This window comes from Poromitra crassiceps (genome assembly GCF_964638095.1).
Source record: "Poromitra crassiceps genome assembly, chromosome: 5".
NCBI classification, from domain to species: Eukaryota; Metazoa; Chordata; class Actinopteri; order Beryciformes; family Melamphaidae; genus Poromitra; species Poromitra crassiceps.
Window position 1 is genome coordinate 35,836,221 of NC_139642.1, and position 25,197 is coordinate 35,861,417.

General features: G+C 43.1%; 1 protein-coding gene across 1 annotated transcript in view; it reads right to left on the bottom strand.

Annotated features, from left to right (window-relative positions):
• Window positions 1–339: 339 nt before the first annotated feature.
• Window positions 340–25,197, bottom strand: part of myo7aa (myosin VIIAa) — a gene marked incomplete at both ends in the record, with an annotated part of 63,348 nt that continues 38,490 nt past the window's right edge. Inside the window, 31 exons of the mRNA XM_083637093.1 lie at window positions 340–432; window positions 1,868–1,987; window positions 2,374–2,457; window positions 2,784–2,900; window positions 3,466–3,651; window positions 3,896–4,002; window positions 4,176–4,263; window positions 4,608–4,721; window positions 5,043–5,148; window positions 5,896–6,051; window positions 6,341–6,494; window positions 6,973–7,142; window positions 7,646–7,770; window positions 8,836–9,026; window positions 9,920–10,089; window positions 10,390–10,516; window positions 12,252–12,369; window positions 12,862–13,029; window positions 13,505–13,732; window positions 14,841–15,014; window positions 15,638–15,757; window positions 16,457–16,583; window positions 16,676–16,803; window positions 17,656–17,745; window positions 18,586–18,762; window positions 19,356–19,565; window positions 20,492–20,701; window positions 21,532–21,639; window positions 23,152–23,370; window positions 24,055–24,139; window positions 24,321–24,415. Of these exons, the coding sequence (XP_083493219.1) occupies window positions 340–432; window positions 1,868–1,987; window positions 2,374–2,457; window positions 2,784–2,900; window positions 3,466–3,651; window positions 3,896–4,002; window positions 4,176–4,263; window positions 4,608–4,721; window positions 5,043–5,148; window positions 5,896–6,051; window positions 6,341–6,494; window positions 6,973–7,142; window positions 7,646–7,770; window positions 8,836–9,026; window positions 9,920–10,089; window positions 10,390–10,516; window positions 12,252–12,369; window positions 12,862–13,029; window positions 13,505–13,732; window positions 14,841–15,014; window positions 15,638–15,757; window positions 16,457–16,583; window positions 16,676–16,803; window positions 17,656–17,745; window positions 18,586–18,762; window positions 19,356–19,565; window positions 20,492–20,701; window positions 21,532–21,639; window positions 23,152–23,370; window positions 24,055–24,139; window positions 24,321–24,415 (4,365 nt within the window). The remainder of the gene's footprint in view (window positions 433–1,867; window positions 1,988–2,373; window positions 2,458–2,783; window positions 2,901–3,465; window positions 3,652–3,895; window positions 4,003–4,175; window positions 4,264–4,607; window positions 4,722–5,042; window positions 5,149–5,895; window positions 6,052–6,340; window positions 6,495–6,972; window positions 7,143–7,645; window positions 7,771–8,835; window positions 9,027–9,919; window positions 10,090–10,389; window positions 10,517–12,251; window positions 12,370–12,861; window positions 13,030–13,504; window positions 13,733–14,840; window positions 15,015–15,637; window positions 15,758–16,456; window positions 16,584–16,675; window positions 16,804–17,655; window positions 17,746–18,585; window positions 18,763–19,355; window positions 19,566–20,491; window positions 20,702–21,531; window positions 21,640–23,151; window positions 23,371–24,054; window positions 24,140–24,320; window positions 24,416–25,197) is intronic.

The following is a 25,197-nucleotide window of genomic DNA, read 5'->3' on the forward strand; positions in this document are numbered from 1 at the left end:
ATAGTCGCAGTAGTAGTAGTAGTTGCTGGGGCCCTCTCTGGAGTAGTTGCTGGAGCTTTCGCTGGAGTAGTTGCTGGGGCCCTCTCTGGAGTAGTTGCTGGGGCCCTCTCTGGAGTAGTTGCTGGGGCCCTCTCTGGAGTAGTTGCTGGGGCCCTCGCCGGGGTCGTCGCTGCCGCTAGCGAGCGAACTCACCCTGGTGACCTTAGACCCTTCCGATCTAGCAGAAGGTCTGCGGCTCATCCACCACAGCTCGTGGGCAAAGCTCCGCCCCCAGCTGCAGTGCTGGCCAATGGGGCGCAGGTGCCGGATGAGCTCAGCAGCCTCCTGCCAATAAGACGTTCACTTGCTGTGGCCCCGCCCAGAGCGCTGCTTGCTCATAGTGGTCAACATCTGGCTGATGTAAGAGGTCAGCAGGTCGTCCATCTTGTAGCCCTGCAGATGTGACGGACACACACACACACACACACACACACACACACACACACACGTATGCTTACGGGACTCTGGACTCCTGAAATGTTGTGAAATTATGAGTTTTCTCACTGTTATGATACGTCTTGTGGCAGGATGTCATAGTCATGATGTCAGTCTGACAGGACTTCCTTAATATGTAGAATATCATCTTTTCGCACTTATCAGCTTCTCTGATAGTACTTAGTAGGGGTATGACACAGATTATTGAGGTAGGATGGCAGGTTTAACGCTAGGTGGAGTTAGGACGCAGGGCGAGACTGACATTTCACATCCAGGGTGAAGGGTTCATGCTTTTCCATATAGCGTCTAGAACACTGCATGGGGGAGGGAAAGAGATGTACCAGGAAGTGGACACACCTTGGAGAGATTAACACGGCGAGAGCAGCTGTTTGCTAAAGGCAGCCGGCTGGATGTGTGGAGAGACGCTTAGTAGGGAAAACATATGTGGAGCAGTTGGCAATTGATTGTGTGTAGTGTCAAGACATGGGAGACATACAGCCGGCAGAAGAGCAGCGCTGGTGGCAGTGGCTGCTATCGGAGGTACTGGTGGCTAGCTGGGAGCTGCTAGCTAATGGCAGCATGCTACATAAGAGACTATGATAACGTTAGATCTCTGGAGACATAGACAGCAGGAAGATACCGGAACTTCAACACACAACATCATCACGTTTGGGGAATGGCTTTCCCAAACTCCTCATGAACTATAAAGTCAACACACGAAGTCTGAGCTCGTCAGCCCAGAAATCAAACCACGGAGCTGCAGATGTCAGTGTACCATGCCAAGATGTTCAGGGTCTCACCAGACCAGACAGCAGGAAGAAGTTGTGAACTGTGAGTAACCTTAAACCCTTAGACTAAAAGATAACTCAAAAACACATAAGCAAGTGAGGCATACAATTCACATTGAATGCAAACACTTGAGGGAGAGAAACATAATGTTATAGGCACTAAACGTAGGAGCTAACTGTAGGCTAGGCCGAGTAGCGGTCAAAATAACAGTTTCCAACATTAATATCTTTGAGCCAGATTTTACGTCTAAGATTCTGTATTGCATGGCTGCGTTAGGGCTGTATCGTAACTCTCACCATATCTCCTTTCATGAAAGGATTATGTGCAGGAGGAACAACTAGAAACAAGAAGTCGTTTTGACTGGAATTGTGTCGTGGATCGGCCATTTTATTTGCCATCAACTCAGAAGGATCGATAACCAAATCATACAAAGAAGGTCTCTATTGCAAGTGAAGTTTTGGTTTTTAGCAAACGTTTTTATTTATTTAATAATGACCAAAGCTTACTTGCCTAAATTTAACCCCTTTCTGACTGGCAGATGTTTGGTTCACCACGCAAGAGTGTGTTAATTGTGTGTGTGTGTGTGTGTGTTGCTGCCGCCTACCAGTGAGGTCTCGCAGAGCAGCTTGCTTCCTCTGACCAGGTTGCCGATGGTGATGTGGAAGTAGGTGTTCCCACTGCTCCAGTTAGAGATCTTAGTGAAGGGGTGAGTGATCAGAATGTCCTGCACAGAAAGAGAGCGAGGGAGGGAGGGATATACACACACTGGTGAGACAAGGAGGACTAGAGTAGATAGAAACGGGCATCCACTCACAGGCCTACAGTACATGTAGGTTACCAACCAGTAGTCAATACCAAGAAACCAAGTGGATATGTGTATCCTTATGGAGCTTTCAAAATGACACTGATTGTCCCAAGGGGGAGCTACAGTTACCAGTAAAGATAATCCTTTAACAGCAGACAGCTGGGCAGGGCACTCCTGGGTGTTTCAGGACAGACTCACCTTGTTCTTTGGGTCTATGAGACTGACTCCATGTTTGATTTAGGGCAGACTCACCTTGTTCTTTGGGTCTATGAGACTGACTCGCTCGTGTTTCAGAACAGACTCACCTTGTTTTTTGGGTCTATGAGACTGACTCCATGCTTGTTGATGGCTATCAGCAGGATTTCTGGGAAGTTAGGTTCTGTGGTTTGCTAAAGACAAGAAACAGCAGTATAAACTGTATTATTATGATATCCAACCATCCATTACATCTGAAGGATTTCATTTCCAAAATGCTGTGTATCCATTGTGTGTGTGTGTGTGTGTTTTGTTGTTGTTGTATATTTTAACATATATTTTAACATATATGCATATCATATCCTATCCTATGGCTGATAGGAAAGGTACCTGCTGTTTATACATCTAATGGAGATGAGAGAGAGAGAGAGAGAGAGAGAGAGAGAGATGAGAGAGAGAGAGAGATGAGAGAGAGAGACAGCGATACAGACAGACAGGAGGGCAGTAGACATGTCTTTACCTTGACCTCAAAGAAGGCGGAGCCAAAGGTCGGCCATTTGTAGATGATCTTCAGGAACATCAGTTTGGCTTCTTCCCTCGACTTACCAGCCTGCTTGTTGAAGTATGCTACCACAGACTGACATCACACACACACACACACACACACACACACACACACACACACACACACACACACACACACACACACACACACACAGCATGTTACTGGACAAGAAATATAGCAGCTGGGTTAAATATTAATATTTTTTCTAATTTACAAGTGATCAATCCTCTTTTGGATCGACTTGGCTGGTAAAACAGTAGAACTAGTTGTGGGAATGAACCAAATGCACAGATTGTACATGAGGCCTATTAGACAGATCACTATACTATCAAGAGTGTTTTTTCTACCAGACACATTTTGTCTTCCACAAAATAGCTTATTATTATAATAATAATAATAATAATAATAATAATAATAATAATAATAATAATAATAGATAGGACTTATATAGCGCTTTTCTAAGTACTCAAAGACGCTTTACATTAAACAAATAAACATATACAGTACATATAACAAACGTACACAGATACAGAAAAAAAATACAAATATAGAGGATTATTAAAATTCTTAGGATTCCTCATTGAAACCAATGGGATACAATTAGCTTAACTCTGTAGTTCAGCATTAGCGTTTTTACCCTTTTCCAATCGTCAGGTGACATCTGACGAATCAGATCCTGGGGAACAAGCTCTCGAAGCATCTTGGGAATTGTAGGAAAGTGGGACTTGTCGTCCTCAAACTTGACGCGGTAGATGAGCGCTCCGAGCTGGAAAACCTCCTCGCGAGAACACTTATGGTAGCCCCGCAGGTACTTAGGCAACTCCTGATGGAAAACGATAGAAATCTCTGAACAATTTCCAAGCAGTTGCAATTTACTCAACAGTTCCATGACTCTGATTTCAAGCCCACTTTCTAATGTGGGAATGGGGAGAGCATCGCTGCATGAAACATTGTAAGCATGAATATCTTTCTTGGCTGAGTGACAGATGCTGGGTTTCATGTATGAGCCTGGAGCCAACATGGCTGCCACCGACACACTCTCTCTGTATTGATCTCATAAAACCAACCTGGTAGTAGTGGAAGATGGAGTCGGCGAAGGAGTCCTTCCCTGGAACCGTGTTGGTCCACAGCTTCTTCATGAAAAACACCTGATAGGTCAGAGAGGGGACGGTACCTGCAAGGAGGGAAGAGGGAGAAGCACCGCTGCTCTAATCAGTTTGTCCTCAAAAGACAAGCTTGGACCGCTAACATTACTCTCTGGTAATGACAAAGCAGGGACACACCTCTGGTTCATTTAGTGCCTTAAAGTTAATACTGATGTCAGGTATTTCTGATGCAGGTACGAACCGTCTTTAGCGGGCCGGTTTTTCTTCACCCAGTCTGTCAAATGCCTGACAAAGTCGAAGAAGAAATCTCCCTCTGGAACACTGATCACCTGCAACACGCACACACACACACACACACACACACATTTTGCAGAGAACATTAGCTTGGTGGCCTTGCAAGCTAATCAAGGAAATAATTATATCAAGGAGAGTGACATGGAAATGATTGAAGACCATTATGCACACTTGTGAGTGAAGCAAAACAGGCTCACTGAACGTGAAACAGCTGCATTTTTTAGTTCTTTATAGCATTTGTTTTGCATTAAACCAATCAAGCATAAAACTGTTTTGTTTGTTTCTGAGGACATTTGATTGACACTTTTATAAGTTCAGCCTTTTTCATTCATTACAACATCATTAGCATAAAGACATCCATGCCGTCTGTCAGCCTGACCTTGTCTGAGATCTTGACGAAGAGGCTGAAGCCTTCAGGAGATTTGAGCAGAAGTCTGGTCGAGATGTTCTGACAGAAGTCCTTCGCCTTGGTGCTGGACTCCACCTCAAATGCCTGGTGGGTGGACACACGCGCGCGCGCACACACACACACACACACACACACACACACACAGAGTGGTGAAAGGATCTTACATTTTCAAACACTTTCCCACTGACTGGAAATTTGTAAGACAGTGTGTTATGTGTACATTCATTTGTGTGTATAGGCTTATGTGCATGCATGCATGCATGCTTGCGCGTGTGTGTGTGTGTGTGTGTGTGTGTGTGTGTGTGTGTGTGTGTGTGTGTGTGTGTGTGTGTGTGTGTACGTGTGTGTGTGTGTGTGTCCTTGCATGCGTGTGTGTGTGCGTGCGTGCGTGCGTGTGTGTCTAACCTCATCCGTATCATCAGGGAAGTAGACTTTGTGGAAGATCTGGGTGGTCTTGTGTTGGATGGCCTCCACCTCCACCAGATGAGGAGGATACTTCCTGGATCCATTTCTGTTACCATGATGACGACAACAACAACAACAACACGGGGGAGACGGGGAGTCAGCTGAGTGGGAAGTCAAGGGAATGTATCGTTGACAAGCTGCTCTGTAGCCCACCTCATGCACCAGTTGTTGAGTGTCGAGTTATTATAGTTTTGTATTTTTCATTTGTTTTTATTTTATTTTTCGTTTTTAATTTTTGTTTTCAATTCAGTTTAGTTTCAGTTTCCAGAGTGGGCTCATTTCAGTGTAGTTTTTATAGTTAAAAAATGTTTACTTTTAGTTTAGTTTTTATTAGTTTGAGTAGGCTATTCATTTTTTTATAATAATAATAATAATAATAATAATAATAATAATAATAATATGGACGTTATTTGTCAGGGGCTAGATTTAAGAAGGTCAGAATAGGTATTACAATACAAACACTTTGTGAAGTCAATTGACTCCCAGTCTCAATAAACATTATGCAGCAATGCCTACTCATGCTTGTTGTGTTGACAAATATGACCAAATTGACTAAAGACTAAAATGAAAGAAATTTTTATTTTAGTTAGTTTTTGTACACAATATTGTTTCAGATAGTTTTTTTTTCTAAAGCCGACAGTTTTTGTTTTTGTTAAGCATCTTTGAGCACTAGGAAAAGTGCTATATAAATCCGATAAATCCGTATTATTATTATTTGTTTTCACACACACATCCAGAGTACGGTAGTTTTATTTTTAGTTTAGTTTGAGTATAACCTTGGTGTGTGTGTTACCGTAGTGCTTTGTGTAGCCTCTGCATGCAGTCTCCAGAGAGCGGGTGGTGCTTCTTGGACTGGAGGAAGCGCTGGATGTGCGGCAGCAGGACGTTGCTGGGGGGGAAGAGACCAGTGCACAGCCACAGCAGCTCCCAGCCTTTCTCCTCACTGTACCTGCACAGCACAGTCAGGGGTTTACAACATCTGCTGGACTCACCTCTACAGCTGGAACAACACTGAATGCATGCAGGACTGAATGAAACTTTACTGAAAATATTAGGGACATCTTCCCGACATTGAGTTCTGACACAATTGAGCGGGCCTTTAGAAGGCGGTGTGGGAATAACATTCGTTAGAAGTCATTGTAGCATCAAATTGATTAAAAAGCTATTATATTGAGATTAAAAAAACGACATAATAGGGCTTTAAAGTGTGATAAAGCAGGTGTGTACAATTTGCGTACTTGACGTGGTTGTCGGTGAGCTGTTTGACGATCTGGCTGTAGATCTCATCTTTCAGAGGTTCAGCCTTCAGTGCTCCTTCAAAGATCTGGTCTGTGAGCTCGTTGACTGAGCGTGTGCGTTTGGACGGGTAGTCGCCCATGTACTTCATCATAGGTGGAGCCAAAGTCAAGGAAAGAAAACAGCTCCATACCAACTACTGTATGCTGTGTACCAACTATGGTGTTTGTATGTGCATGCTTGTTTATGTGTTACTGTAATCACATTACTTTTTTCTGTAATGGAGTTACAGTTACTGATCTAACGGATTGGTTATTACTTGCATTATATTCTTATATTCTGCATTATTATAACCTCTTAATCTATCCATCGATAAATTCTGCTTGTCTCATGCCGCCTTCAAGTTGTCAGAAATATTCGAATTACAGCAGAGTGAGATGAACGAGCCGACAAAGTAAATGCGACTCAGAAAGTCTGAATTTAATGCTGTCAATATTTACATTATTCTGCTGTAATGTGATCTAAATACTTTTCTCAGGGAGTACTAAGTAAATTAATTCATTACTTTTATGAAAAGTAACAAGTAATATGTAATTCATGACTTTTCCCCCAGCAGTGAAGCCAGCTGCCCCACATGAAAGGATATCTATGAAGGCCATGCAGGCATCCTGGGCCAGCTCCTCGTGGTTTAGCACCTTCTTGAGCAGCGGCAGCTTGAGTGGCTCTCTGGTGCAGCTCCACATCTTGTCCTTCCCTCGGTTCTTGGTGATCATCACCCTGCTCAGCGTGTGTTTGGGAGGGGGCCTGCACCAATCACCAAGAGCCACAGGTTACATTGTGTGGAGCGCAGCGAAAAGCAGCAAGCACACGACAACAACTCAGTTAAAATATTATAAAAAAATATACATCTGTTGGATCTTGTATTTTTCTTACATTCAGGAGCCAATTTATTTGCTTCTTCCCAGTTGATTGAAAAACAATGTAATTCATATTTTATTTGTCCAAATTTTCAAACTTAATGTGAACTTGGCATGGCAGTTGGATGGAAATATGGCTAGGAGAATAGGAGATGGGAAGATGGGATTCATCACTAAAAAGTGAGGTGACAATCAAAGGTACTACAGAGACTACTGGCAAAATTCATTAGAAAGAAAGAAAGAACGAAAGAAAGAATGAAAGAAAGCCAGGTGAGAGAGATTGAGAGCCATGAGTGATGACACAACATAAGTGGATGTTAATGCTACTGTTTCTAAATGTGTGTGTGTGTGCGTGCATGCGTGTGTGCGTGCGTGCGTGCGTGTGTGTACCTAAAGTAGTCGTAGGAGAACTCCTCCAGTGTGTATGGTTTCATTCTGCCGTCGCTCTCTGACTGGACGAGCTGGGACACACGGACAGACTCCTGCCGCTGGTCCGGAGTCATGGTTACCAGCGCCTGATTGGTTGGATTACACCAGATTACATTAGATTAGACACAGCAGCAACAAACATGTTTGAACGTATCAAACATAAAATGTTATAAAAGACTGTAATAAAAGCTAATAAGACGATGGAAAACAGAATCAGGCTTGGGAAATTGACATACCCAACAGCTCTTCTGAATTGGTGCTCATACTTTATTTGAATAGTGTAATGCTGATGCTTAACTTGCTATCAAAAGACTGATGTGTCACTAAAAACTGTGTAACCTGATAGTTGACTTTCAACATTGACTATCCAAATAAAGTGTAACTTCTTTTCTTTTTTCCAGAGATGGACAAATGTATTCCTTTAGAAAGAAATCAGTACCGGTATATGCTCTGAGGAAAAGGTAGTTTAAAGATCTGGTAATCCTTGAGGGAACCTTGAGGACATGAAAAGTGTAATCTTGTTGATAATGGAAAGTTATGATATAAACATTGTACAGTAAAATCATGCCTTTGTTGAGATGTCTCCCCTGGACTTGATGTAATTAAAATAATCTCCAATCTTATTTCTAAAAAAATCTAATTTATTAAAAATTGGGATTACAAGGAACATTACAAATTTGAAATACATTTTAAAATAAAGAATGATACACACACAATACAACACTTGCCTCACATAACATCACAATTTGGGAAATAATAGTTTGCAGCCTGTTGCACCAGCTGACATTGTGATATTTTTCACTTTGTATTATTAATAATGAGAAAGAGGCGGCACTAGATAGCTTGACTGAAAGCCTGCTATATCTGAAAGATATTATTATTATTATTATTATTATTAGAAAAATGTCCTCCTGAGGAGCATGGCCCCCAGACTCCAGTAGTCAAATGCAGGAAATTTGTTCAAAAGTAATCCAAAAGTAATGGAAATGAATCGTTACATTACTTTAATATTGTGATACTTGGATTACATTACTGATTAAATTTTTTAACAGGTAATTAGTAATTGCATAAGATTACATATTTAAAGTAACCCTCCCAAACTTGAGTGGACTGCATGTGTGTGTCTCATCTGAATGCGTGTTTTCTCTCACCACCACGTCGGGCTGAGGTCTGGTCACGGTGGGGAGGACATAGACGCAGTCTGCGGGGAAATCTCCTCTCTGATTGGTCCGTTCGTTGAGGCCGTGCGCCCAGCCAGAGTTGAGGACCTGCTCGCCGGTGTCCTGGTCCAATAGGATGAGGTCTCCCTTCATGAAGCTCAGGAACGTCGACTCTTCCCCCGCTGAGCCGCGACAGGAAACAGGTTGGGAAGACAGGAAGATTTTTGGTTTTGGTTGAACTGAGGTGAGATTGAGTTTCTATAAACGTTTGGAGTCTTCTTTTTTAATCTTTACCTGTACAAATTAGTAATCTCTATCTCGACTTTCAGGGATTTTTATCATTGTGTTTTTTATTTAGCACTTTGCTTGTTTTCTCACTGCAAATTAGAAAAAGAAAGCAGAACTAAACTAAACTAAACTTTTTCAGACTGAAGTTTTTTTTCCCCTCAACCTTCATCCTGCTTCAGACTAAGCTGCAACGATTAATCGATTAACCGCTCGTCAACTATTAAATTAATTGCCTAAAATATTTTGATAATCAATGAATCGGTTTGAGTAATTGTTTTAAGAATTTCAGCTCCTTAAATGTGAATATTTCTGGTTTCTTTACTCCTCTATGACAGTAAACTGAATATCTTTGGGTTGTGGTCAAAACAAGACATTTAAGGACGTCATAGACATTTTTCACCATTTTCTGACATTTTACAGACCAAACAACTAATAGATTAATCAATCGAGAAAATATCAAAGATCGATAACGGATCCAAACAAATCACTAATTGAATTGGTAGTTGCGGCCTACTACTTTCTGAATAGAAAGTATAAATCTCACTAATAAGAACAAAAACCGCAGAGGAATGAAGGCTGTTTTTGATATTCTGATTATTGAAATACTGAGAATGCATATGAATCTCTCAGAGAAATTGAGGTTGAACTTGCAGGATGAATATTCTACAGCTCAAAGGAAGATATAAACCCCTATTTCTAGTCACCTCATCAACATTTCAAACATTTTCTGAGGTTTGAGAGACAGAATAGAAAAACAGCACTGTTGCCATCTCCACCCAGGACTCACGGGGGTTGGGGTTGTCCTGCAGCGCCACCACAAACTTTGACCTCTTCCTGAGGCCCTCCAGGAAGGTCACCACCAGATCACGGATGTCCTCTGCGTTGTTGGAGGTGAAGGTGTACTCATCCCCCTTAATGGTCGCCAGGGTGAAACTCTGACCCTGCAGCTTACCCCCTCTGACAGAGAGAGGGAGGGAGGGAGTGAAGGGGAACGGATAGGTTGAATGAGAGGAGGGAGAGGTGAAGAGAAATGGAAAGGAAGAGGGAGACAGAACGGTAGAGAGAGAGAGTAAGGAAAGGGACAAATATGGATGAGAGGCAGAAAATGTAGAAACAGGCAACAAGTGGGTGAAAGAAGAATGAAATCAAGATCAGCTTTATTCCACCTTATGACAAGCTTATTTCTGGTGTTAATGTTACTGTTAGTGGGGACTGGAGTATGGTCTATCATTGACTACAGTTCCCAGTGTGCCTCACCTGCTGCTGGAGACTGAAGAGATTTCTGGGAAAGAGAGTTCCAGGAGGACCTGCTCCTGCTCGTCTACGAAGTAAACCCCGGTCCAGTTGACCGCTACGATCACATCATTCTTCGGCAGGCTGGGACCTGAGCCACCGAGAGAGAAGCAGCGGATAAATGGAAACACAGAATGTACAGGACAATAAATTAAATAAATAAATACTGTAAACAAACAAATAAATAAATGCATAATGCATTGTTGATACTGTGTGCCACCAGGATAAAGGGATGTCAACTTTGAGAAGTGCCTTGGATCTTTCTGTGTTTTGGATGTATAGCATAAGGGAATGTGTTGCTTTTGTATATACACTGACATTTTGCTTTCCCTTGTCATTCTGCTGTCTGAGCTGCCTGCCACCTGTTTGGATCTGCATCTAAATTATTTCCATTTCCACAGTGGATTGGGGACACATTGCATGCTGTTGTTAATGTGGTCATAACAAGGACATAACAGGGATATATATATATTTATACCATGGTCTGGGTGAATACTCGATTCTGATTGGCTGCAAGGTGTCCATTAAAAAGTGATATTGTACAGTGATAATGGACACCTAGCTAAATGGTCTGTTCACCGTTCATATCAATGCGCCATAGTTTCATCAGTGTTATCAGGAGAGCAGTTTGAGCTCTATACCCCCGTTAAGGGTTAATATGACAATTTTGGATGTTGAGAAAAAAATTGACTCGGTCAAAGTAAGTATTTAAATCACCCCTGTGTGCTCAGTTTATCAAAAATAACTCTTATTTACAATTTTGATTTTCGTTTCGGAGATTTTTAACCTCGCGTCACCAGGCTCTTCTCGGCGACAAAGAGGATATTTCCCTCGGCTCGTGCACGAGCGGGGGCGAGCCCTTTGAGAGAGAGAGAGAGAGAGAGAGAGAGAGAGAGAGAGAGAGAGAGAGAGAGAGAGAGAGAGAGAGAGAGAGAGAGAGAGAGAGAGAGAGAGAGAGAGAGAGAGAGAGATGCATGCAGTGCGAGCCCCCGCTGCACTTTTCACTTCCTGAAACTCTTCGCTCTTAAATGTTAATATACTTGGCCAATACGTATCTATCATACAAAATAAAGCAAGCAGCCAAACGGTAATGTCTTCATTTAATGTAGAACGCAAAACATCGTTAAACCTGCATTCCTGTGATGAAGTTAACGTTTGAGTCGGCTTTAAAACGGAGATTGGTGGAGGTGGGAGGGACTATTTTATTTCGTGGAAGACTGATTTACAGTATGAATAACAGACATTTAGCCATTTAGATTGCTTTATTTATTACACATGGAAATATAAATGACTGGTCTTATTGTTTTGTTGGCAAGTGACCATGGTATAAGCGGGTTAATGCCCTTCGAGGTGTACATTATCACTTTTTAAGGGACTTCGCGGAGGCAAACCATCCTCGGCTTCGCCTCGGACGGTTCACGCCTCCGCGTCGTCCCTTAAAAAGTGATAATGTACACCTCGTCGGGCATTAACCCTTACATATATACATAACAGGGATAGATATATATATATACACATAACAGGGATATATATATATATATACATATATATACATAACAGGGATATATATATATATATACATAACAGGGATATATATATATATATATATATATATATATATACACACACATAACAGGGATATATATATATATACAGTATATATATATATATATATATTATAGAGCGTAACAGGGATATATATATATATATATATCGTGTGTGTGTGTGTGTGTGTGTGTGTGTGTGTGTGAGAGAGAGAGAGAGTGTGTGCGAGCGCGCGTGCGTTGTTGTTTGCAAGTGTTGCTTGCACTGGGGAGGATGCTGACCTGAGAACTTGAAGGCCTCATAGAAGCGAGAGAAGAGCAGTGGCCATTTGTGTCGAGCGAAGTCCACCACCTCCTCCTTCACCTTCAGAGGATCAAACCTCTTCTGGGTGTAGATACCCTGAACCGCAGAGAGAGAGAGAGAGAGAAGAGTGAGTGAGAGAGAGAGAGAGAGAGAGAAGAGAGAGAGAAGAGTGAGTGAGAGAGAGAGAGAGAAGAGTGAGTGAGAGAGAGAGAGAGAGAGAAGAGTGAGTGAGTGTGAGAGAGAGAGAGAGAGAGAGATTTTATTGTTTACTTCTGCAAGAGTGAAATGACAGGATAAATAGCCATGGGGCATTTTGGTGGCAGGCCAGGGCAAAGGCAATCATTTTTTGTCCCCTCTCCCTTTCTCCTCTGTCTTGTCTTCTCCCTCCATTATTTTTCATTCTGCATACAGATAGCTTTTTCCTTGGTTTTGTCCTCTAATTTAAAAACAAACCAACTCGATCATGCAAAACAACCCCTGTCGATTTGTGTTTACAGGGTTCCCAGACCTCAAACATCAAATTCAAGAACTTTCCAGGCCCAATTCCCTAGGGATCTAATTATTTATGTCGATGCTAGGGACGAGCACCTTTTTGTGGGCGGCCATGATGAGGTGAGCCCACTTCTCCACCGTCCTGGAGCTGCTGATCTCTCTGTCGGGGATGTAGGAGGGGATGAGGCTCAGCAGGCGCTCCAACAGGATCTCTGAACCGTAGTCAACGTAATACTGCTGGGAGGCCAGCTCTGCCAAGTCATCCTGAGAGAGAGAGAAAGAGGAGAGAGATGGAGAGAAGAGAGACAGAGGGAGAGGGGGGAGAGAGGGGGGGAGAGAGAGACAGAGTGAGAGAGACAGCGAGACTGATCAAATTAGCTAGCAATCCCAGAAACATCAACCACAATGACTGCTTGAATTCCCTGTCAAAAATGGTCATGTACACACATTTTTCATAAATATGGTTCCTCTGAATCTATTGTCAGAGGTTCATGTTTCATTTTGGAGCTCATTGGTTTGGTTCAATGTTTAAATATCTATCAATATGGTAATTCTCCATCTTCTCGTCTTACTATGGCAAATAGGCGAATCTCCCCGAATGTTGCCGTGTTGAAGCTATGAGACAATTTAGATGTGGATTGTGCAAAAGTGGCGAATATTTCTTAATCCAGTTGTTTTGTGTATTCTGCTCTGTCCTTGTGAAATTTTTGATTTTTGATCAGATGAAAAGAGGAGTCACCCTTTCGCAGCGGTACTCCCCGAACTTGACGCCGCGCACAGTCTGCTGGTAGATGAGGTTGGTGGCGACCTGGTCATCGGTGGGACAGTGCCAGGGCGTGAAGATCTCCTTCCTGAAGAACAGCCTCCAGGGGGCGTTCCTCTCCTGGGCGCCCTGCTCCTTCGCATACTGCTCACACTGAGACACGGCATCCATCACATGGTCGTTACCGCTGCCCAGAGAGGACACCTGCAGGGGGGAATAAAAGAGTACAGTAGTTCATATTTATTTTATTTATCCTCACTGTTGTTGTTTTTGTTGCCAGGAGTGATGGTCACGTTATTTAGGAATTATCAATGGTTGGATAGATGAGAGCTGAGGTTACCTCATTTAGAGTACCGGTATATGTTAAGTCCCGCCTCCCATTTACAGTGATTGAATAAGCTTTGTGCAGTTGCAAGGTGCTCTGGGCTGTGTTTACAGTAGCTGAGTGGCTGAGACCTGAGAGGTGACCCGATACGAGCTGTCAATCTTCAGTTATCAGAGCAGTGGTTCTCCAACCTTTTGAGCCGTGACCCCCAAAACACTTTAGGCTGGGGTTCATGACCCCCATTCCTGCCGCTGCACTTTCAGTTGGCCCACCTTCACATATGTCTTCTTGGTCCACATCTTGAGCTGGCAGACGTTTTTGAGAAGCCACCGCTCCATATTCAGCCACTTTATTGCAGTAGTTAGCTAGCTAGCTAGCAATCATCACCTGTCACTGTGCCACTGTCTGCACTGGAGGAGACGACAGTGCACATACATTCACACACTGGCTTCACTCACTCCCTGAAATCTTTTGTATACAGTTGATATAGTTTATTAGTTTATATAGCTTTATATAATACATTGGTATGTGAGATTTAATCATTATGATTTTTTTTACAATCAAACCGTAACCCCACAAAGTAACGTGATTACGATACGATACATGGAGGCAGGCCATGGTCTCCGTGTTTTTATGTGTTTTGGGACGCTTTGGATTCCTTCCTTTCACGTTGGGATTATAGTTCAACACTGGGGGGCGCTGGGGCTTCGAGAGGAGCTGCGGCCAGGTGGAAAGTCTTCATGTTAAGCCGGTCATGTTGCTAAATGCTAGCTCAGCCCAAATCAATGTGTATTTGAAATAAATGTTGTGGTGGTGGCCTGAAGTGTGTTGAGTTACCCCTAGATGACAATGCCAAATTAATGATAATAGCATCATAAATGGACACATTCAAGGCCAACTGTAACACCAGGAAAGAAGAGGACGGTGTGTGTGTGTGTGTGTGTGTGTGTGTGTGTGTGTGTGTGTGTGTGTGTGTGTGCATCGCACCTTGTCAAACAGAGCGATGTAGAGTGAGAACCCGAAGCGGTCCCTCAGGTTGATCTTGTCAGACAGGGCGTTACACAGCTCCATGGCGGTGGTGGCCGAGTCGGTCAGCAGTGTTTTGGTGGTGCCGTCCATGAATGTCACCGGCAGCATGACTGGTTTCTTCGACTTGGTGGCCTGCAGGAGGAGGAGGGGCCAGGCCGTCACAATCACAATCCCTTTTATCAGGCAAGTTTGCACAAAGAAGGAATTCAACTTGGTGGGCTGCATACATGTCACATTAAAAAAAAAACACACAATTATAAAAGTAGCATCTAACAAATTGAACATAGAGGTTTAGGATGTAGTTCGCTTCCTTGTATACTGTACAGGAGACAGGTCTGATTGGACTGCACTCATAGGAAACTACAATATTCAATAGTAGGAAAAAAGAAGAGAAATCCAGCATTGGTGCCAAATTATTCACCTTATGCAGCCCCACCCACTACATTGTATCACAACTTCCTCTTCAAAACGCCGGCTGTTTTACCTGCTCAAACTAGTCTGACTCAAATTATGTGTCAGACTAGGTTTATGAGTCACAGGAAGTGTAAATACAATCAGAAGTTCTGATTGTATTTACACTTCCTGTTAGTCTCTCAAGCCAGACGGACTCTTCTGCATAAGGTGAATACTGTAGTTGTATTACAGTAAGCCAAAGCATCGGGTATGTAGCAAAATTCCTAGTGAAAATTGTTGCTTTTTTCAGTGACAAGTGCGTGTGTGTGTGTGTGTGTGTGTGTGTATGTGTGTTTGTGGACCTGGAGCTCCAGCCAGGAGGGAGGCTGTGTTCTGGTCCCATTGACGAAGGTCCTCCTCAGCCTCTCCTCACAGTAAGGAGCGTAGCCCGGAGGACCGCCACTGATGAAGTTCCTCAGATACTGCAGGTTAGATACAGCCGATCAGGACAGACCACTAAACTACATACAACACATCAGATACCGCAGGTTAAAGACAGGGGGTCAGGACGGGCCACTAAACTACAACACAGACAAGCTCCTTTGCTACTGCAGAGCAGGAAAAGACAGTCACACTCATTCACAGCAGCTTGTGTTATTTCATCAGGTTTTACAACCAAATTAGAATAGTTGTGGGAAAACACAACTAAGAATAGCTAATTTATTGACAATAACAGAGAGATTTAACCTATTTTTGGATGGAGATGTATTTATGTACGTAGCCTACTGAAGGGCAGGTGACAAAACATTTTGTGTTATTATCAACAGTAATTCACAGAAAGAATTGAGTTTGTTTGTACAATAGCATGAGAATAGCTAATGATAAAAATACATCTTAGAAAAATAAAGGTAGTGACATTCATTTTCTGCCTGTACAGCAATTATGTGTTGTGCTATAGAAATAATGTAAAATGTGAAGAAACAAACCACAAATCCATTAAATGTTTTAAAAGTTTCAGCTTTTTCTTATTTTTTTTTTTTTACTCATGAGTAACATGTTACTCATGTTTATTTTAAACCATTTGTGTCTCGTTTTGGAATGAAACTCATCCATATTTCATACTGACTTTGAGCGTGAGAACATGGGAAAATAAAATGGAGTGAGAGTGTAACCCTCCTGACCTTGAGGTACTTGTCGGAGGGAGCGAAGCAGCCAACGCACAGAGAGATGAGGATCCAGCCGCGAGCATGCGAACTCTTCGATGGGTTCTGGTTCAGCTGCTTACAGATCTGACAGTAGATCTCATCCCTGAAAACACACACACAGGGTAGGTAGGGTGAGTGAGTGTATGTGTGTGTGTGTGTGTGTGTGTGTGTGTGTGTGTGTGTGCGCGCGCCCACCTCAGCCCTGGTCTCAGGATGCCATTGCCGATGATGAAGTGGAGTTTCTCCAGGTTGGACGTCGGCCGGTCCTCCAGCATGCTGTTGCCATGGAGACCGTATTCGCCATCGTTAAGGCGCTTGGTGACCTGAAAAGTAAACACATCATACTCCAACTGTTATGGTTGTGCCAACCACTTCCTGTAGACACACTATCAACTGTAATATTCATGTTGCTGAAAAACTAGTTATATGAATGATCCTCTGGTTCAGAAATGTTTTAATGAAAGTGATCATGTGTAGTTATTGATAATAGTTTTACAACTTTCATTACAAGTTTAATTCAGTGCTATTTTGAACTGTACTGATGTAGACTGTACAGGTCTACTGTAGACTGTACTGATGTAGACTGTACTGATGTAGACTGTACAGGTCTACTGTAGACTGTACTGATGTAGACTGTACTGATGTAGACTGTACAGGTCTACTGTAGACTGTACTGATGTAGACTGTACTGCTGCAGTTTTCTATAGTTCAGTGACTTGCTCAAAGGCACCTTGACAGTATTTGCTGAGGGAGCAGAGAGCGCAACTACTTAACTTTCCATGCCCAGATTTTCTTGGCCAGTCAGGTAAGTCAGAGCATTAGAAGATCAAAAAGAATTTGCACACTAAAAGTGTAAAAAAAGAAAAGAAAAGAAAGCCCAGATGTATTTATATACGGTAGTCTAGGTTGCCATCTAGTTTTCTGTATTGTACTTGCAGCTCTGACCGGCCATGACAACGTGTCTCCTCCATCTTGTTCTTCTTCCTCGTACACACTCCATACAATCATTCAGCTAATATCAGACTGCACCATGTCACATGGCTACACAATTAAACCTGTCAGTTCTACTCTTCTTCCCCTCCTTTTTAAATTGCATTATCAACCCATCTTACGAGTTGTACAAGTCTCTGCCTTTAAAATAGTACCAATAATTAGTTTATATCTCTCTCTTTCACCTCCTCAGTGATCTTGGATTTCTTCTTCAGGGTGAGGGACACCAGTTTGTGACGAACGCTGTTCTTCTTGTGGCTCTCAGCATGCGGCGTCTGGAGGCAGGAGGAGAGAGGGAACAGCTCAGAACACAATAGATTTTGTATGATTGAGGTTCTCAAGTCGAGGCCCGGGGACCCACAGGGCTTTTCAATAGTCTTATAAGGGTCGACTTAGAACCGCCCCGCTGCAACCCAACGACAGTACGCACCATTCACACACTGATTTCACTCACTCACTTTGTATAGTTTATATATGTATTATAGCTTTATAATACATTAAAGCTTGGTATGGGAGATTTAATCATCATGAGAGATATATATATATTTTTTCTCTTTTGCCAATCATCCCGCGACCCCCAAAATAATCTCGTGACCTCCTGGGGGGTCCCGACCCCCAGGTTGAGAACCACTGGTCTAATTGACAATGATTGTCAATGAGTAAAACAGTAATGAATTTAGGCAACCAAGACAAAATGTACGATTCAATTAAGATGTGTGTATTTTGTCAAAGTCAAATATTATTTTGCAGGCAAAGGTTTTATAATCCAAGGATGTGGTAAAGTTTCCTTAAGCCGTTCATACCAGCGTGTTCGCAAAGGGAAAGAGATGAAGAAACTACTATACAGTATCATAATAGGAATAAAAATATCCAATCAGAGAGGGAAACACAAATTGGAGGGAAGATTAATTAACAGAAGTACATTAGGGGGCGGTTTCGTTTGAGTTCATAATTAATGAGACCATGTCATTCCACTCATCTCCACCTCCTCGTTCTCTCTCTCTCTCACCCCCCCCCCCTCCCCCTGCAGCTCTCCCTCTCCCTCTCTTTCACCTCCCGTGCCTGCAGCTCTCTCTCTCTCAACTCCCGTGCCAGCAGCTCTCTCTCTCTCTCACCTCCCCCTCCCCCTGCAGCGCCTGCAGCTCTCTCTTGTAGGTCTTCTTGCCCAGTGTCTCGTAGATCTTGGTCATGACGGGGATCTTCTCGCTGCCGTCGCTGATGGCCGTGTGGTACTTTGGCTCCGGCAGATCTCCCATGAACCTCAGGATCGTGATCCACACCGCCAGGGCAGCCTGCATGGGGCGGGGCACGGGGAGACGCATTTTGGGCATGTAGCTCACAGAAGAATAGAATAGCAGTAGAATTAAATACTTTCAGTAAAATACTTCAATCCCTGGATAATCAACATTATAAGCAACCCATATAAGCAACAGATATAGAGTACAAAGGTCAAGGAGACAAAGATGTGAGAAAACAAATCAAATACACTGAGGACACAGATACAAAAGATAATGTTTAGAGATATGTAGCATTTATAAACATCTTTAAAAAATAATTTAAATTTGACTTTAAGGCCAGGACTAATATTTTAATATTGTGACAGACATTTCTGCTGTCTGAATTGATGATGACAAGCAAATTTAACTTCAAAACTCAAAAACAAGAACATTAAAGTTTGATTATTTAACATGACTTTGCATACATGAACCATATCATGATATATTTGATATTGAGAAAAATCCTTATGATTATCGTGATATTGATTTCATCGCCCAGCTCTACTTAAATCTTTTTAGAAATAAATAAATCTACTGTAAGTAATGAGCAGACTCTGCACAGTTGTAGGAACGTGTTTGCACTGTGGAGAGGTCAGAGGGTGACCTACCAGCTGGTCTCCCTCGTCGTCGTGGAAGAGCAGCGGCTGCTTGAGTGGCCGCCTGACGTAGGTGTGTGTGGTGTTGCCCTGGAAGTAGGTGGCGGCAAACTTGGCGAACTTATACTCCGACAGATCTTCCTCATCGTCATCTTCAGGCAGAGGGAGAGCCTCGTCCAGATCCTCCACCATCATCTCCCTGTGGGTCCCCGGCTCCAGGTCCTGTGTGCAGCACAGAGGAGAGATGGCTCAAAACCTCCTGACCGCAATTTTGGTGATTTTCAGGTGAAACGCGCTCCTCTTGAGGGAATTCCAAATGAATGTGGCGATTTATTGTAACAGAAAACCCAATAGTTGATCTTAAATGTCGGTTTTGGTTGCTAGCTACAGTGAGGATATGAAACATTTGATCATATGACTTTAGTTCACTTGAATTTAACCTTGAACAAGACAGGAGACTGATTTCAAGTCTGAAATGTACTTAGATTTGCTAGAAAGATGAACATCATTTTAGCTTTTCGCCAAGTAGGGCGCTACTAGATGATGTCACTAGGTTGACTGTACATTACAGTACTAAGGATTTTGAATGTTTTGATTAATCAAAATAACCACGATCCAAGTCAGAAAAACAACAGCATTATGCTGTGAGCCTGTTAGAAACACTTAACTAGCCTGTACTTCCCTACTGTACAGTACTGTACAGCCAACCTACTGACATCTGGCAGCACCCTAGTTGGTGAAAAGCTGAAATGTTGTTCATCTTCTAGCAAATGTAGCTACATTTCAGACTTGAAAGCAGTGTCCTGTCTTGTCTGAGGTGAAATGCAAATAATATGATGATACTGTATCATCAAATGTTTCATCTGTTCTCTCTCTCCACTCCCCGCACTCTACAGTATTCTCTCCCTCTTCTCTCTCTTCTCCTTCTCTCTGCTCTCTCTTCCCTTCTCTTCTATGCTTGTTTTTTAATATACTTTATACAAGTTGTTAGATTCTGTTTATTGATTGTGCTTAGCTAGATTTAGCTAGACACATTCTCTGCAAAGTCCTCTGACACATGCTTGTGAATTAGGGCTATACAAATAAACTTGACTTGACTTAAACTTGAATAGAAAGCCATGTGTCAGGTGTCTCTCTCCTGGCCTCACCTCAAAGCCTGTGGGCGCCTGGCCCTCCTGGCCCGGGAAGGAGCTGGTGGTCCCCAGGAAGCCGAACATCTTGTCCACCATGTCCGAGTCATTAACCGGCTCCTGCCGAGCCTTCTCCACCTGCTCCAGCAGCTCCTTCTTCTGCCGAGCCTCTTCCTTCTCCCTCTTCTCCCGCTCCGCGTCCTCCTTGGCCAGCTGGGCTAGACGCCCCTGGGAAATTAAATTGGGTTCAATGGTAATAATTTACAATCAGAGTCAGGATCACATTTATCTGGCAAGAACATTATTTTTTGGTACTGCTGTTTTGAACCCAGCAAAACTTCTGTCTGTCCCAAGATCCAGGACTAAGTCTTACGGGACAGGGCCTTCTCTATCGCTGCCCCAAATCTTTGGAATTCTCTTCCTCCCACCATGTGTTTCTCCCCCACTATTGAGACATTCAAGAGTGCGAACATGTGAGTCTACTTCTAATGTTATTATTTTGTATTATCATTATTCTCTTTACACTGACTTTTATTGTTCCCTATTTCACTTGATTCTTGCTTTTGTTTTATGTGTTGTAAAGCACTTTGGATCAACTAATAAATAAAGATGATTGTTTGTTTGATCGATTGGTTAATTGATTGATCGATTGATTTGTGATTTAAGATTTTAACATGTGCTGTGTGCAGCATTTTAACATCAATAAATCATGAACTTTATTTTGAGATATTACTATAATTATTGCAAACACGACCATCTCTGAGAAGCCTGTCAGCCGGCCCGTTACCAGCCTCTACTCTGCATCCTCCATGGTTCTCCACCTGGTGGAGTTCGAGGGAAACCTGTTGGATTGCTTTATGGCACATGGAAGCAACTTGGAGAAACTAGTAACAATACTACTCGCATGAGATGGGTGATACCAACTGTCTCCATCATGGTCTCATTTGTATCAAGGTAATTATTTTTGACCAGTGTTGACGTTAAAGAACACTAAATGAAGCCATTTTAAATTCTGTATTTTTAAAAGAGCTGTTTTGAACTTGGAGGCGGAGTCCCACCTGGTGTGAGCGTTCAGCCTCGACCTTCGCTCTCTTCGCCGACATCTGGTTCCTCAGCTTCACCTCTTCAGCCAGACGCATCTTCTCTGCCTCCAACCGCCTGCGGTACTGAGGGGAGAGAGCAGGAGAGAGGAGGAGAGAGCAGGAGAGAAGTGAGGAGGAGAGAGCAGGAGAGAGCAGGAGAGTGGAGAGAGCAGATGTTTGTCTTGTTGAAGTGTCTGACACGTTTCTTTCCCCCAACAATATATTTATTCATTTTCAATTAGCACATTCATACACAAACCATTACAATTACAATACAAACAACCAAAATACAAACCACGACCTCCCCTCCCCACAACCACATGATGAAAATAGCATACAAATGGTGATTTAGCTGGGGATCAAATTAACTTCAGTGCAGTTCAATTTAGGTACATCTTGTCTAATATACAGATAGTGAGGAGGATGGAATGGAGAAAAAACAAGGGGAAAAAAACAAGCAAAAAACAACATTGTTGACTGTGTATTGCAGAGGGTTACTTAAATATCCCCAGGCACCTCCATCATATCTGCCACATAGCTTGTTTTATTTTTGTTGTCTTTTGTTCATTTTCTTGTCATTTTTTTACTCTTCTTACAAAAACTTGAAGCTATACAGCATACAGTAAGTGCCCACTTTAGTGTTTAGCGTTTATTCCACTTGTATGCATTATGTGTGTGTGTGAGTGTGTGTGTTGGGTGGGGGGGTGTTCGGTGTGGGTGGAGGGATGGGAGGGGGTATTTTATATTGATGAAAATCTGATGATAATACGCTACCTGGAGAATGCCACACCCAAGCCCCTGGAGGGTTTTTAGGCAATTCTCCTGCACATTCAATGCTGATTATTTATTGTATTCTTTTGTAATTGTTTTTATATGTGTAAATAAACAACAACAACAACAACAACATCTGTCCTCTCTCAAACATTAAAATAAAATAAAAACAAAGCAAGTGAAATTTGAGTAGATTGAGCTGAACTGAAGGGAGAAATAGTGTAGAAGTCAGAACATTTAGGCAGAGGAAATACTGGTGACCAACTAAAAAGGTTTGTGTTTCAGAGGTTTGATAAATGCAGTGTCATTGTTTCATCTACAGTACTGTGTATAGTAATTCATTCATTTATAATATTGGTGGGGAAGATATTGTTTTTTGTTTTGATTTGGAGCATGATTGGATGAATTGTGTATGTGTGTGTGTGTGTGTGTGTGTGTGTGTGTGTGTGTGTGTGTGTGTGTTCCTTTGCCTCTTGTTTTGTACCTGTACATCAGTAAATTACCGTAGTCATTTGGGACAGTTAACATGCTGAGTGTGAAACAATGGTGGACAACACTGTGTGTGTGTGTGTGTGTGTGTGTGTGTGTGTGTGTGTGTGTGTGTGTGTGTGTCCATGTCCGTGTGTTGGTGTGTGTGTGTGTGTGTGTGTGTGTGCGTGCGCGCACACGTGTGTTGGTCTGTTTGTGTGTGTGTGTGTGTGTGTGTGTGTGTGTGTGTGTGTGTGAATGTGCGTGTGTTGGTCTGTGTGTGTGTGTGTGTGTGTGTGTGTGTGTGTGTGTGTGTGTGAATGTGCGTGTGTTGGTCTGTGTGTGTGTGTTCTCTACCTCTCCCTGCAACCTCTTGTACAGTCTGCGTGCGATCATGCCCCTGGTGTAGGCCTGGATGGTGATGATGGCCCACAGTCGGTGTCTGAAGGCACGGCGGACCAGGAAACCACGGCAGCGACCCTGTAGGCGTGTGACTCGCTGACGGGCCAGGTGGTACGTCACACACAACTTCCTGGAACGCACCAGGGCCTGCAGGCGGGAGAAGCCCGCCCTCATCTACAGAGGGAGGGAGAGAGAGAGGGAGATTTTGCAAAAAAGTTAAGATAAATAAATACAGTTGGGCGTCGAGTGAGTGTAGCGGTAGATTCCCTGCCTACCAACACGAGGGGCGCAGGTTGGCGCCCCTGTGTTATCTCCGGCTTGGTCGGGTGTACATACAGGCACGATTGGCTGTGTCTGTGGGTGGGAAGCCGGATTAAGGGTGTGTCCACTAGCGCCTCCTTTGGTCAGTCAGGGCGCCTGTTCGGGGTGGAAGGGAACTGGGGGGGAATAGCATGATCCTCCCACCACGTGCTACGTCCTGCCGGTGAAAAGAAGTGGCTGGCAACTGCGCATGTGTCGGAGGAAGCATGGTACTAGTCTACGGCTCTCCCCAGATCGGCAGAGGGGGTGGAACAGCGACCCAGCAGGGGCAGCAGGGGGAAATTGGCCAAGTACAATTTGGGAGAAAATGGGGGGGGGAATCAGAAAAAATATATACATAAATACAGTACATAGAACAGACAAGAGTAGACTAAAAATGAAACCAGATGTAAAATATCAAATAAAAATAAGACAATAACATAGGAATACTGTTTCGTGTAAGGAAACAGCCAGGGTTACAAACCGGGGTAAAATAAATAAAATGTCAGAAAGTGTTTGTTCCCTGTATACAAAGTAATTACATGAAGCTCTACTCACCGCTCCATAGTCCTTCCTACACTGATGCCCTCTCCATGTCTTCTGGATCATCATGGCCGACTTCCTCATCTTCAGGAAGTTGGATCTGAAGGCAGGGAGGGAGAAATTACTTCTTTTACATGTGACCATTTTGCTCTGCTTTTCCAGAAGTCTTTTGGGTGGCGGAAACTATTCCTGACCAATAAGATGTATTTGACTATTTTGTCAATGTTTTTCACCAATGCCTTTTCCATCATCATGCCGAGGCTGGCAGTGTTGGGTCTTACCGGTCCTTGTAGCCTCGCACCACCTTCTGGATGAGGATGACCTTGTCAGTGATGGCCTTGTCTCTCTCGATCTCCAGCAGCATGTCATGGTGATCCTACAGTACAGCACAAGAAGAACTGATGAAAAACAAGGCAAAATACAGTTACTGCTGCTCCTTCTCTCTCTCTATCGGCACCAGTTTGATATTTTTATATTACCGGGGCGGAGAGGTGTGTAGTTGATGTTGTGCTGTACACAAATGAGAAGTGCAGTGATTGGATAAGGGGGCGACAGACATTCTGTATCGGTAAAAAAAAAAGGACTGAGCCGCTATATTCTCTATGGGTCTGATACATTGATGGATGACAGGGAGAACAGACAGCTGTCTGTCTTTCTCACTCAGCACATTCTTTCGCATGCCAAATTTGATAACCGTTTTAACTTTTTCAGACCGCACTGTATTACCAGTGGACAAGCTCTGGGGTTTTCCCATGAAGTACTCCTGAAAGCTGTAGTTCCTTGAATGGCCACTTGGTAAATGGTAAATGGCCTGCATTTATATAGCACTTTTATCCAGTAGTTTTTACTCAGTAGGTACATTCACCCATTCACACACCGATGGCGGCAGGGTGCTGGCACACCAACTGGAGGAGCAGACTGGAGGAGCCGGAAATCGAACCACCGACCTCTTTTATCCAAAGCGATAGTGGACACCCCGCTCTACCTCCTGAGCTACAGCTGCCCCTTGAGGCAGGACTCAGGAGTCGTTACCCGTTACTGTTCACCCCCATGTTAAAATGCCCCACTTTGTAACCGTGATTAAGCATCTTTATAGCCTGGACCCAAACACGGTTTTGGTCTATATAGCTAACTTCACCTTTTCATAACTGTTTTGGG